This window comes from Anoplophora glabripennis, unplaced genomic scaffold (assembly GCF_000390285.2).
Source record: "Anoplophora glabripennis isolate ALB-LARVAE unplaced genomic scaffold, Agla_2.0 scaffold619, whole genome shotgun sequence".
In the NCBI taxonomy this organism is placed as follows: Eukaryota; Metazoa; Arthropoda; class Insecta; order Coleoptera; family Cerambycidae; genus Anoplophora; species Anoplophora glabripennis.
The window spans coordinates 247,401-260,841 of NW_019416731.1; the positions used below are offsets into that span (position 1 = coordinate 247,401).

At 34.6% G+C, this 13,441-nt stretch overlaps 3 protein-coding genes across 3 annotated transcripts; 1 reads left to right on the top strand and 2 right to left on the bottom strand.

Annotated features, from left to right (window-relative positions):
- The first annotated feature begins 1,512 nt into the window (after positions 1 to 1,512).
- Positions 1,513 to 9,838, top strand: LOC108910063 (intraflagellar transport protein 80 homolog). Its single transcript, XM_023455337.1, has 12 exons — positions 1,513 to 1,607; positions 2,332 to 2,603; positions 3,336 to 3,514; positions 6,892 to 7,119; positions 7,192 to 7,565; positions 7,630 to 7,793; positions 7,850 to 8,044; positions 8,724 to 8,985; positions 9,097 to 9,280; positions 9,348 to 9,487; positions 9,583 to 9,706; positions 9,767 to 9,838. The coding sequence occupies exons 1-12, from the start codon at positions 1,513 to 1,515 to the stop codon at positions 9,836 to 9,838; spliced, it is 2,289 nt and encodes a 762-aa protein (XP_023311105.1).
- An 819-nt stretch (positions 9,839 to 10,657) lies between these two features.
- On the bottom strand, positions 10,658 to 12,070 carry LOC108910065 (geranylgeranyl transferase type-2 subunit alpha). The gene is made up of 5 exons (XM_018714561.1): positions 11,964 to 12,070; positions 11,672 to 11,907; positions 11,406 to 11,611; positions 11,030 to 11,356; positions 10,658 to 10,969 (listed from the first exon to the last, which is right to left on the bottom strand). Exons 1-5 carry the CDS (start codon positions 11,964 to 11,966, stop codon positions 10,785 to 10,787), a joined length of 957 nt encoding a protein of 318 aa, XP_018570077.1. The 5' UTR covers positions 11,967 to 12,070; the 3' UTR covers positions 10,658 to 10,784.
- A 421-nt stretch (positions 12,071 to 12,491) lies between these two features.
- On the bottom strand, positions 12,492 to 13,398 carry LOC108910066 (COP9 signalosome complex subunit 8). The gene is made up of 4 exons (XM_018714562.2): positions 13,227 to 13,398; positions 13,105 to 13,175; positions 12,872 to 13,053; positions 12,492 to 12,806 (listed from the first exon to the last, which is right to left on the bottom strand). The coding sequence occupies exons 1-4, from the start codon at positions 13,281 to 13,283 to the stop codon at positions 12,556 to 12,558; spliced, it is 561 nt and encodes a 186-aa protein (XP_018570078.1). The 5' UTR covers positions 13,284 to 13,398; the 3' UTR covers positions 12,492 to 12,555.
- Positions 13,399 to 13,441: the final 43 nt, after the last annotated feature.

The following is a 13,441-nucleotide window of genomic DNA, read 5'->3' on the forward strand; positions in this document are numbered from 1 at the left end:
GTGTAGTTCGCTCGGCGCGAACACCTGATATCCCTACGATTTTAGTAAAAATATAATTTTTTGTCAAATCGGCAGCCATGAGATTCAAAATATCGATTGCGTCTAGGCCTTCGCACGATGCTCCCGTCACCTGTGTGGGATGGAGCAGCACAGAAGAAGTCTACTCCTCGGGGTGAGTCGATGTTATTCACCTTCGCTTTGCACCCGCTTTAAATGTCATTGTTAAAATTAATGTATAAGCCGGTAAGTGACTTCATATTCAAGGCAAAAATTAGCTGTGCACCTTTGATTAGAGGTAGTTTTGTACAAGGTCGACAAAGGGCAGGTTCAGACTTCCACATAGGGTATGTGTCAGACTTTTAGTCAAATTTTTGTCCAAGACGTCATTTTGTCTAACTTGACATGATAGCGTAGATTATAAAATCAATGTTGAAGCACGGCAAATAAAACAACCAGCAATAACACATCTTCTTTTTTTACATCTGCGCACGTTCTCGCGCATGACATTTCTTGGTAGGAAATCCGTCAAAATGCTGTCAGTAGCGTCGTAGCGTCTATAACCGAGTTTAGTTTATTTCACTTTGCTCTTGCAGTAAAGTCATAGGCGTGCATTTGTTGAATTAGTTGTTTGTGAATAGTTGTTTATAATTTGGTGTAGTAGTACTGACATAGTGTGAGACTAACGTTATTTGTTATTTAAGTATAACAATATATAAGACAATGAGTCATGGTGTTTGTGCAGTGAGAAGTTGTAGAAATCAGAGATATTATTCAAAGAAAAGTTTCTTTAGATTTCCTGCTGATACAACAAGGTATGTGTAGTGCTAAAATGTGAAAAGNATGTTTCGAACCTCGCCCAGATCTAGGGATCTACACTTTTATTATGTGAGAACTGAAGGTATTCCAGCAAAAAGTAGCTTGCTCTCTCTTACATTACAAAGTGGAATATTTCGACAGATCCGCCTTGGTCTAGTACTTTTTGTATTTAATGCATACTGTTGTTACAATAACGCAACTATTATTCAGTTTAGTGAGGTTGGTTGCATACCTATTCAAATTTAAAAAAACTGAATTTTAATTTAATTTTAATACGATATACTTTAGTACTAAAACTTAGTTATTATTTTCATATTGTACCCTTTATATTACAAATTATTTTTACACCAATTAGATTTAGTAATTATAATAATGTTAATTAAATTTAAATTTAACTACTCCCAATATTACCACCGATAGTATCGCAAATCCAACGCCTCAAATCTACACGAATTCAAATTACAATTTTTATCTCGTACGTCTACATGGCCATTTCGATCCCCCGCTCTCGCTAATTAACTACAACTGCGACTCGTTACATTTCGAAAAAACGACCCAGTTTGTCCGTTCTCACCATGCCATCGCCATAGCAACACAAACACAAACAAAATAAACACCCGTGTAGTTCGCTCGGCGCGAACACCTGATATCCCTACGATTTTAGTAAAAATATAATTTTTTGTCAAATCGGCAGCCATGAGATTCAAAATATCGATTGCGTCTAGGCCTTCGCACGATGCTCCCGTCACCTGTGTGGGATGGAGCAGCACAGAAGAAGTCTACTCCTCGGGGTGAGTCGATGTTATTCACCTTCGCTTTGCACCCGCTTAAAATGTCATTATTAAAATTAATGTATTAGCCGGTAAGTGACTTCATATTCAAGGCAAAAATCAGCTGCGCACCTCTGATTAAAGGTAATTTTGTTCAAGGTCGATACAGAGCAAGTTCAGACTTCCACATAAGGCATGTGTCAGATTTTTAGTCAAATTTTTGTCCAAGACCTCATTTTGTCTGACTTGACATGATAGCGTAGATTATAAAATCGGTTGAAGTTTGAAATGACATATCTCTTTCTAACTTGTTCCGAGTTTGTCTTACCGGAAAATGTAAATATTCAGTTTTGGAGATTTCTAGCCTTATTTCTCACTTTAGTTGTCTTTTCATTTGAACAACAAACAATTTTCTTTGACGTATAAAAATTCGTAAATCGTCCTCGATTAGTAAATAATACTTACCTCCTTTATGGTATAAACTATATTGCATATTTTAAGCCTGAAACACATTAATTATTTTTTAATAAATTATTACTACCTGTAGTATAATTTAGAGATGTCAGAAAGTATAAGTAAAAGAAATAAATTTGAAAAATACTTATATTTGTAATTGACACCAACAACACATATTCAACTTTAGCAACCATCAACCGGTAACATAACTTTTTTTGCTGTTAGCAGTCTAAAGCCTAAATTTAACCGTTTGGGCCAAATAAGTAATTGTGTTTAAAATTTTTCCCAGAGATGACAACCAACTCCTCTCATGGTCCGTCTCTACGAACCAGTCGACGAAAATTGCCCAATTAAATCAGGATCTTTTCCCTACTGATATGCAGTTCCTGCCCAGGGTAGGCGGTACATTGGGCAAGCACGGAGACCTCGTCCTGTTAACCTCCGCTGATGGGAAGTTCTACATCCTGAACAGAGCCGGCAGGATTGAAAGGTCGGTGGAAGCGCACAAGGGAGCCATCCTTGTGGGTCAGTGGGGCAACGACGGTTCTGGGCTACTCACAGGTAAGCGTCAATCTTATAAAGAAAAATATCAGATGAATGTTAATCCCACTTCTGAAATTAATTTATCAGGAGTGGGATTGATTTTAACATTGACGTTAACTGACGACAATCCCAGTCGATCTCTTCAGTTAATGATACAAATGTGACACCAACACGGGTTCCTGGAAAGCATCCATGAAAGTGAACACTCACAAGGCAATTTCTAATAATCGGATTAAGTCGTGCACTAGAGTAATAGATGACACGATAAAGCGTTTACAAGGTATTTATTCATTCGATGGGACGCAAGCAGATGCACACAAATAAACGTAGATGGAAACAAGAATACGCAATTAGAAGGAAATAGGACCTGGTGCTTTCAACCAGAATAAGAACTGAAATAATTGCGTTACTAGAACTGTAGAGAGTTTTCTGGCGATTTCAGCATGTTGCACCGTATTCAAATTGTATTTAAACCATGTTGAACTGTAACGTTGTAACTTCTCGCATTTTTTTAAAAAAGTTATTTTGTTGTGGTCATACTCTGGACACATATGAATTATATTGCATAAAAAATATAATACATTTCAGTTTTTTTTCGTTTTTAATCTCCCATCCTTTTGTTTTTTCTTGTCCATGTCTTGGTTTGCCATTTGCCATTTTTAGTGAAAAAGGCATAATTTAAAAATAACAATTGTAGCATTATACTGTTTCACTGCATTCTCAAGAATGTGATTAAATTTGCTTCTACAGCCGGAGAAGATGGTCTCGTGAAAATTTGGTCGCGTAGCGGTATGCTACGCTCTACAGTGGTGTCCAGCGACAACTCTGTGTATGGGGCGTGCTGGTCACCTGACAGCCAAAGCATCGCCTACGCACAAGGAAAATGCGTGGTAATCAAGCAGTTGGCGCCCAACACAAAGCCTCTCAGAGTGAGTAAAAAACAATTAATTTAAGAACTTGTTTATGGAAAATATACTTCAATATCAGAAGTGGGATTGTTACGTGGACAACAATACATTTAAAAATTGAAAATTACTTATTTATTTCCAAAAAATCTACATTCTAGGTCTAGATGATCACTTAAAATACAGTGAGTGAACCTTGAAACGTGTATGTATATTTTAATTGTGAATATAGAACTGATTACAATTAACTCAATTCAAATTAATTCTGTACAATTCGCACAATATGCAGAACCTTGGAACCGAGCTTGAAGCGTAATATTCTGATCGCTGGTGTAAAACCTATACAGGGTGATTCAGAACTTATCTAATAAAAAAATTTTAATTTACAGGGCTTACAAAATTTTGTAAAAAAAAAATCAAAAAGGGTAGCTCGAAAATTATTTAAAAATACCCTTCTGCGCGACACTGGAAACTAGTTCAGTGTAAAACATGACCTTGCGCAAGGCAAAACTGGCAGTCGGCGACCGGCAAAGTATAATAAGAAATGAACGGATAAAAAATTGAAAGAATTTTTTTCTCAATGAAAGAAATAAATAAAATTTTATAACACCTATTTTAATCAGCAAATTCAACTGCTTTTGCCGCTATTGTTATTATTAATTAATAAAATTAATTTGTAGTTTTAATTAGGCAATATTAATAATTTGACATACTTGATGTTGCAACCGTTCAAAATTTTGTCCACCGACGTGGAAACACTTTTAAGTAAGTCTTAGCCCACTTTCTACGAACTAACGCAATTGTCTTGTTTCACCATAAAACAAATGTTGTCTTGCTCCAAGATAAATTAAAACGATATCCATCAACCCCGAGTTGCTATACACGGAAGCCATGTTTGACACTTGAAAAACTAATGTAAACGCTATCGCAAGAACGTTAATACTAAAATCGGATCTCAGTATTCGGAATCGTCTAGGACCACGTGGAAAGAGAACGCATTGCGCACAGCGCCCAATGCGAATTACGCTAGAGACTACAGTAGCCCAGCCATGTAAGGGTTAAAAATATTACAAATTATAATTTTTTTCTTGAAAACTATAAATATTTTACAATGTTTTTTACGGTATTGACACCATTTTTCATGACACATCTATTCCCAAATCTTTTTGTGAATCACCCTGTATATATTAATTTCCTATTTAAAGTATTTTATATAAAAATTTTATCATTTTATTTTTTGATTTAGGTAACTATAGGTTGTGAACTATAACTTGTTTTAATAATAAATAATTAAGTTGATTAATTTATAAAATAAATCATGCAGAAAATATTAAATCAAATATTTGATTATCCACATCTTAGAAGCATAATAAAATCATTTTGTAATATTTTTACATTATTTTTTTTTATTGCCAAACCATTTTGATAATATTCAAAAATATTGTAAACCTTTTTTCAGTCATTTATAAACATTTTAAAAATATTGCGTACTGTTAGGGTGCGCCGTTGTTTAAAATTAGTATTTAAAGTTTACGCTGTATAATTGTCCACAAAAGCAAGTAACATGCAATCGTCGTGATAAAGCCGTCATATTAATGCTGCTGCTAGAGGAACAGACTGTAACAACATATTCAACCCTGCCTCTGTGGAAATAGATATTAATAATGTTTAATAATGAAGCCCTCGACCGCTTTAGGGCTCGTCTCACATTATATTTCTCGTCCACATTATATTTTACGGTATCAGACCCGTGTTCGGCCCTGGTGCTTTAGTAGGTCTAGACATAATGCCTTTGTAATCCCTTTATGTACAGCCGTAATCGCAGTTAAGTTATAAGTCGGCGGGTAAACCTGAAACTCCGTCCTGCGGAGGAGGGACGGGACCGAGAGTTGATTTAAGATCTAAAGATCTAGAGAGTATAGACCGGGACAAATTAAAAGGACGTACCCATATCCCACTTCTGAATTATGTTCTATCCTTGGCGTGAAAATAGTATGGTGTGCGTGACGTGGTAACGTCACTTGAGAACAAAACTGACCAATTTGAATAACCCAGAGCTGTTCCGGCCTAAACGTCTTCATATCATTCATTTTCTTATGCAAAACAAGCAACGTTTCTTCAAACTTCAAACTTGGCACAGTATGTAAGGTTACGTTTACGTTAGACATACTTAGCGTGGATCCACACGCATGCGTGATCACTTATCTATCAACATCCAATCTGTGTTGACCTTGACAGAGTGTCAAGTCGCTTTACTGATACACAATTGNTGTGGTTATGTATTCGTATCTGTATGCAAATATAACTTATCATTTTAGAATGTATTCAATCCAAATCATGATAAACATGAATGCCAGAATAAAAATATATCTACACAAATGTTTTGAGATGGATGTGAGAGGGGACAAGCAAATTTTTACTGGATTACTTTCAGTGCAACTCACATAATAAAAGTGTAGATCCCTAGATCTGGGCGAGGCCCGGAACATTTTCAAAATTGCAAAAATGTTTAAAAAATTTTAATCTATTTTATCTGAGTTGTTTACTTATTTCTTGGAATCTATGAATTTTGGAAGAATATTGAATAGAAAAAAGTTTTAGAATTGAATTTTGCACAATATACTGTAAGTTAAAAATGTTTAAACTTATTACCGATGTTGCAAAATAGAAATAATTGATGAAAAAAAGGCAAAATAATCAAGTTTCTTGGATAAATTTTTTTAAATATTTTATATACGCCGAGGGGATTCTAATTTTGGTAAAAAAAATACTTTAATGTATATCTAATAAAACAACACACCAAATTTCATTAACATCGGTTCTATAGTTTTCGCAAAATAGTTTTTTGAAAAAGAAATGTTCGAATTTTCAAAATGTTGCACAGCCTCAAATAAAGCATTTAGATAATTGAACATTTTTTCACATAGAAGACCGCTCAACCTTTCAAATGGTTTTTGAAAAATTTAAATCGGTTGATTAGAAGAACCACAGTAAATTTTTAGTTAACACTATTTTCTATTCATTTTTAAACAATTAGATTACATTTATCAATTTGCAATTTAGTTTTTTCAAAAATTATAATTTTAAAGTACTATTTTTTCTTAATTTTATCTGTATTTAACAAAAAAATTATTTTTTTTTAATTTGTTTAAACAAAAATTATTTAAATAATTGTAATAATTATAACTAAATGTATTCATATTCAGTGTTGAAATATATACGTAAACAAATTTTTTCATTGAAAAATTGCAATAGCGTAGGATAAAATATACACTATATTTAATGCATAAATAATAAACTTTGTTTANATATTGTCGAGTATTTCTATAAAAAAATGGCTTAGTTATTAGAGAGGTTCTAATTTACACATAGAAAATCGTTGTAAATTGTATTTTTTCCAGTGGAAGGCTCACGAAGGCATCGTCTTGTGCCTCGCTTGGAGCGTCGCGTCCGACCTCATCGTCTCCGGCGGCGAAGACTGCAAGTACAGGGTGTGGGACTGCCACGGTCGCCAAATGTTCTCTAGCACCCTCCACGACAACCACATCACGTCCATAGCCTGGGCGCCGGCTGGCGATCTCTTCGCCGTGGGCTCTTATAACACCCTGCGTCTATGCGACTATTCCGGTGTAAGTTTACAATTTCTACGATCTTACAGCACACATTTCTGTTCGATTTCTCTCTATAATACATATTCCTAGTGGTCCAGATCACTAGAGAAGCCCAACACCGGCTGCATATACAAACTAGCTTGGTCCGGTGATGGCACCCAACTAGCAGGCGCTTGTGCCAACGGGCAGGTGCTCTTCGCTCACGTAGTGGAGCGGGATGTGACCTATGCCAACTTCACAGCATCCGTCAGTGAGAGGAAAGTGGTTACAGTGCGCAACGTACTAGATGAAACTAAAGAGCACCTAGAGCTGCCCGAGAGGATCATCCAGTTAGCCCTGCGGTACGACCACCTGGTGATCACCACCCCCACACAGTGCTACATATACAACACGAACAATTGGAACACCCCGGCTATCTTCGATTTAAAGGACGGATCTGTGATTATTCTTCTGTTAAGTGAGAAGTAAGTTCGTAGAAAGCTTTCAATGCAGAACTGATCTAGTATTGTTTCTCTTTCTCGGCTTCAGGCACATGTTGCTAGTTGAAAAGGGTACTGTAGGTATCTACAACTATCAGGGCAGGCTCGTAGCTTCGCCTCGTTGGCCAAACATGCGTCTAGATTATCTGAGAGGTTCACATCTCTCTCTATCGCCCGACACTTTAGCTGTAAGAGATACAAGTGATATGAAAAGTAAGTGTCAGCTTTAAGTTTTTCTCCAAGCGATATCGGTTAATTTAACTTTTTAGCTGTCCACATAATCGATTTATCAAACACTAGAAGTGCCTCCGAAGCAACCACAATCCAGTACTCCATGCACATCATCCAGGTTGCTCTAGACCAATGGGGCGATTCGTCTTCAAGAAGTTTAGCCATCTTGGACAAGGCTAGGGATTTATACATAGTCCAAGTGAAGAGTTCCAATAAAACATTCTCTAAGTTAGGTAAGGTATGATTATTAGTATGGGTGAGATATAACCACAATATGACCTACAAAGAATGACATATTTTTTGAATGTTGCATCGCTCCTCAGTGCCTACACAAAGCACTACTTTGTATAGTTTTTCCGAAGTTAGTTGAACATGCAAAAAAACGTCTGGTAATAAAATTTAATGAGACTCGTAGGCGTCCCTAAAAAAATTTTCTGCTAAAGGTAAAAAATTATAATAATTTGTATATAATGTGTAGAAAATTTCTATTATATGTGCATTTGGCCAAGAACATTTTAATTATTTATGTCCTCAAACAATTTTATTATATTGGTGGTAAATTTTGTTTTGCTCCGTTTCAAAAGGTCTCCAAAATGCCATGTTGTGATATTAGTAAACAAAATATCCCTCTTATTTCTCCCTTTCGCAATTGTAATATGAATGATTGATAGGTGCCTATAATAAATTAAAATTAACTGAATCACACCAAATTCCGCATTGCTGCACTGCACTGCTGGGCAATTTATCAACCACTCGTCATCTGCTGTGATTTATTGCCCAGTAGCCCAATGCAACTGTGATCATTTTCTTTTGCCCGCGCTCGCAACCCTCAATATCATTAGTTAAAAATGATTATTAATATAAAACTGTTTAAGAGAATTATCTCAAAGCATATGAAATCAAACATTCTAGGTAGAAAAATCGAATCGTTTCAATGGAACGCCAACGATAACACCATAGCAGCCATCCAGGATGCGCAGTTGATAGTGTGGTACTGTCCTACTGCCTCGTTTAATGCAAAGTTACTAAAACTTTGTTCGCTGCAATATGACTCTCCCGAATTAGGCCGTAGTCCCAGAATAAGCGACTTCATAGGCAATTCAGTGTCGATAAGAAGGGCGGATGGATCGTTACTAAACGTGCCGATTTCACCTTTCCCGAATCTGATACATAAGTAAGTTGGGGAATATCACGGTTTATATAGAACAAATGAAATTGTTTTATTGTTTGCAAATTCATAGCTCACTAGACTTGTTACTGAGCATTTTTACAATTCTATTTTTAGGTATGTGCAGGACAACAAGTGGTCTGACGCTCTCAATTTATGTCGCACGATAAACAGCGAAACGGCATGGGCTTGTCTTGCCGTACTGGCAACTCAAACCAATTCTGATACTATTGATATTGCGGAGGAGGCGTACGCTAACATCAACCACCACGAGAAAGTATTCTATTTGCAATATGTTAAGGTAAATAATTGTAACCCGGTAAATTCTTGTGCAGGACTTAAAAAAATTATTGCGTATATTTTTTTAGACTTTACCAACAAAGGCAGAACAAAAAGCTCACATGGCACTGCTAGGTGGACGGCTACAAGAAGCCGAATCGGTATTACTTCATAATGGAATGGTGTTTCAAGCAATTTATAATAATGTCAACTTACATAACTGGACAAGGTATTTAGTACCTTTGTTTTTATTCGTTTAAAAAATTATAAACATTTATAGTACTACAAGTTTTTAAGATTTGATTAATCAAATGTTCATTTCAGGGCTTTAGACTTGGCTATAAAGCACAAAACTCATATAGACACTGTTTTATACTTAAGGCAGAAATATTTAGATAACTTGGGAAAGACAGAAAACAACAATAAGTTTAATACTTTGAAGGAAAACGTACGATTTATAATTTTTAAAATGTTAACTTTGGTCATTCTGAATAGAATTCTCTTTTAGGTACAGATAGATGTTGAAAAAGTGGAACAAAAAATCCAAATGGAGCTGCAAAAAAGAAGACCAAACCAATGATTCTTAAATTGTTATAATATTTAAGCAAAATCATTTATTTTAAAAATAAAAGTTTGAAAGTATTATATAAAGTGTTGATTTAAACATAATATTTAATTACCCCTAGGAATGTTAACATTTATTTGGATCATTATGAAGAACTGTTTCTTTTTTGCACTTTCCATAATCGATTTAATCTCACCGTTTAATATTGGATCTGACGATTAATGTAATCCATATTAAACAATATTAACAAATATTCAATTGTAAAATGCGATTTTACATTTAACTCTGCCAGTCACTCCAATTAGGACGTAATTTTCTAGTCACATTTATAATACATTTGTCTGATCCTTATTAGAATGACATCTTATCTGCAATTTAATTTGTAAATTGATACTTAATAATCATGAACATTAACAAGCTAGTAGGGTCATATTTACCAGCTTTTCAGTGGATAAAATCTGTTTCATACCCATTCAATAAGTGGTCAATTTCCTCTGCTGTTCTATTTTTGAGCTTTCTGCTCCTTGGTTGTGCAAACTTTGAACTTACCATGATAATTTAAAACATTTAAACACAATATACAGTGAGCATTTGAGCAATTAATGAAAATTAAATTAATTGTAAGATTAGAAAACAATAATAATAAATGTCAAAGTATTTCTAACCTAACTTTCTTGTTATTAAAATTGACAGAAGTCAGAAACGTAAGTCACCAGGCCATTTTTCAACACGTCATTCGTTATCAGTACTTGTACATGTCGAACCTATAATAATGACGTCAAACATCAATTCTGGTTGATTTCTTCAACAAGTCAGCTCCACACATATATTTTATTAAACACTTATAATTATTTAAATTTTACACTTATTCAACATTTATTTTAACATTAAGAAAAATACAAATTACTTTAATGTGTTGACTTAGACATGATAAAGTTAAATACCAATAGGAATGCAACATTTATTTGGATCTTAATGAAGTGGTGCCTAATTTCTCTTCAGCAGTTTTCAAATAATCCTCATACTGTCCCCTCCTCAAAGGATCTAATTTCACCAACTGCTTATAAAACTGGACCCGACGATCGATATAATCCTTATCACTAAGGACTAAGCTACCCGTTAGCCAGCATTTGGCCATTAACACCCCTAAAAACACATAATATTCGACAAAAGTTCAATTCAATTCAGTAGAACATGGTTTCTTACATTTGCAGTCAGGTTCTAGTTCCTCCAGCTGCTCCAAAGCCTCTAAAAGCTCCTGTCTTCTATCCTTTGTTACTGCAGGGTTACTCAAAACCCAGCGCAAATAAAACCAGGCGCTACTATCTGCCGGATCCGTGAATACTGCATTTTGGACTAAAGTTAACTCAGTGCCGGCACTTTCTTGATCCAAATTCCTTAACGTACTTCTATAATGCCACGAAGAATAATTAGAAAAGTTAACGTTGAGTCTATCTGTTGAAAACTCTAGTTCATCGGTCAGCGTAATTCCAATCTTATTTATAATCAACCTTCTATAATCCCAAACATGAACTAGAAGAAACATGTGTATTTAAATCATAAAACTACCACCATAACTTACAATTCCTGTCATCCAACTTCAAATACTTTGTACATAAACTAAATTCATTCTCCCAGTTTGGAATTGGGTGTTTCATTAACACCCAGTAACGATGGTGCCACGAACCGTAAGACTTGGGATTTGCCAAAAGGCATTGTTCGGTAAGCCTAATTTCATTTTCAAGGAACTCTATCAAGTCGTCTTCACCATCAATTTCATCCAAATGGCTACAAAACACAATAATTAAACGCAACTTTAATGATTATAATAAAATTTACTTATAATACCTGTGTTTGATTATTATTAAAGTAACTTCTTTTCTGTAATTCCACAATGTGTAAATGTCAGGATTAACGCTCAGTAATTGTGAACATATACTCAAACTAGTAGAATCGTATTCATCAGCCTTTCTAGTAGACAAAATCTGTTTTATACCCATGCGATAAGCAGCCAATTTTTTCTGCTGCTCTTTTCGTCTTTGAGCTCTCTGCTCTTCAGTTGTGCGAATTTTTAACCTACCGTGCTAATATAAAAAATATAAACATTAATCATAATACTTAAAACTAAAAGAATGCATACCATTTTCAATTTTTGTTAAGACTTCGGTTTCAGTCACAGATCATAAATTTCGGTGAATAATGATGAAATAAAAAAATTGATTTGGCAATGTCAAAGTGTATATAACCTAACTTTTTTGTTATTATATTAAATTAATTTATGCACTACAATAGGCGCTAGAGGAAGAGCATAGACATAAACTCCTCCTTTATTGGGCGGGGTTTACAATAAGTGCATGCATAAAATTTTAGAAAAATGAATCAAATTTAGTAGTTAATATGTAAATTATAATACTTTCATAAAATTTATCAGTTTAAATTGGATTTTATGGTCAGCTCATGAGAAATAATATTGCCCGCACCCAAGGGGCGGTATTTAATCTATTCTATTTGGGAAAAAAAACGCGTAAACATCAGTGAATAAATAGTTTTTTCCAACACGTTAATCATCCTATGATGACGTCACAAATCAATCTCGGTCGCTTCCTTGAATAACCTAAGTTAATAATAATTGTCATTAAATAGGTTTATACACACTTAATACAAAAAATGAACTTTACAGAAATATTTTATTAAATATACTTATTATTACTTAAATTTATACAAGAAATAACTTAATTTTCCAGAAATGATACAAAGTCCGTCAATTTATACAATTGGTCTTCGCTACTAGTCTGACCTATGTGTTCAATGTTTTGTCTAACAGGATGAACTATACGAGTATCTGATTCCACCGACCAGCCTCTCTCGGCACAAGCCGGGATACAAACGTCGGGTGTCAATCCAGTCATCGCGGATACAGTGTCTAGAGTTATCGACGAATATGCTTGCGATATAAGGTCTACTGCTCTACTACGGATCACATCTAAAATAAAGTTTTCAAATTACCACAAACTTTTTAATAACTACAGTTTTTAAAACATTACAAACCTTGGACCTGTTTCATAATATGTGCCACGGTATCGGACCAGGTAACAGAATTTAAAGCTTTATAAATAGCAGGAAAATCTCTTTTCCACATATGCTGACCAACAGCCCAAATATTTGCTAACTCTGGAGTAGAAGCTTTTATGCTTTGAGGTATACGCTTCCATAGGTACTTGGCGTTACACCTTCAAATTATTCTTTTAAGATATTGGTTATTGCGGAAATGAAATACTTACAGATCATTCTGATATAAATAAATCGCTAGTAGTTGTTCATAAACTTGAGGGGGCGCGACACCAGTTGAAGCCTAAAATTGAATCATTAATTTGTAGGTTATGAATTTTAAAAATAGTGGTACCTCTAATTCCTGTCGCTCTAAATCCTCTGCCAATTTATCTATATTATTTACAACCATTTTCAATGTAGTACTAATAATTATCACAAGTACTTAGTAGTCTTTACAAAGTTTTATCAGTAACAACAAGCATTTTTGTTGACAACCGGCCAAATGTCACCATAAATGCTAAAGCAAATGCCATTTTTTACGAATAGCTCTTTAAATGCGAATATTTT

Coding starts and splice junctions, on each gene's coding strand:
- LOC108910066 (XM_018714562.2), bottom strand. CDS start 13,283: ATGGTTGTAAATAATATAGATAAATTGGCAGAGGATTTAGAGCGACAG. Junction 13,176..13,226: donor TAGAGCGACAGGAATTAGAG/GTACCACTATTT, acceptor ATTCAATTTTAG/GCTTCAACTGGTGTCGCGCC. Junction 13,054..13,104: donor TATTTATATCAGAATGATCT/GTAAGTATTTCA, acceptor AATAATTTGAAG/GTGTAACGCCAAGTACCTAT.
- LOC108910065 (XM_018714561.1), bottom strand. Junction 11,357..11,405: donor GAAGTTGGATGACAGGAATT/GTAAGTTATGGT, acceptor TGTTTCTTCTAG/TTCATGTTTGGGATTATAGA. Junction 10,970..11,029: donor ACTAGAACCTGACTGCAAAT/GTAAGAAACCAT, acceptor ATGTGTTTTTAG/GGGTGTTAATGGCCAAATGC.
- LOC108910063 (XM_023455337.1), top strand. CDS start 1,513: ATGAGATTCAAAATATCGATTGCGTCTAGGCCTTCGCACGATGCTCCC. Junction 1,608..2,331: donor GAAGAAGTCTACTCCTCGGG/GTGAGTCGATGT, acceptor AATTTTTCCCAG/AGATGACAACCAACTCCTCT. Junction 9,707..9,766: donor TTAATACTTTGAAGGAAAAC/GTACGATTTATA, acceptor ATTCTCTTTTAG/GTACAGATAGATGTTGAAAA.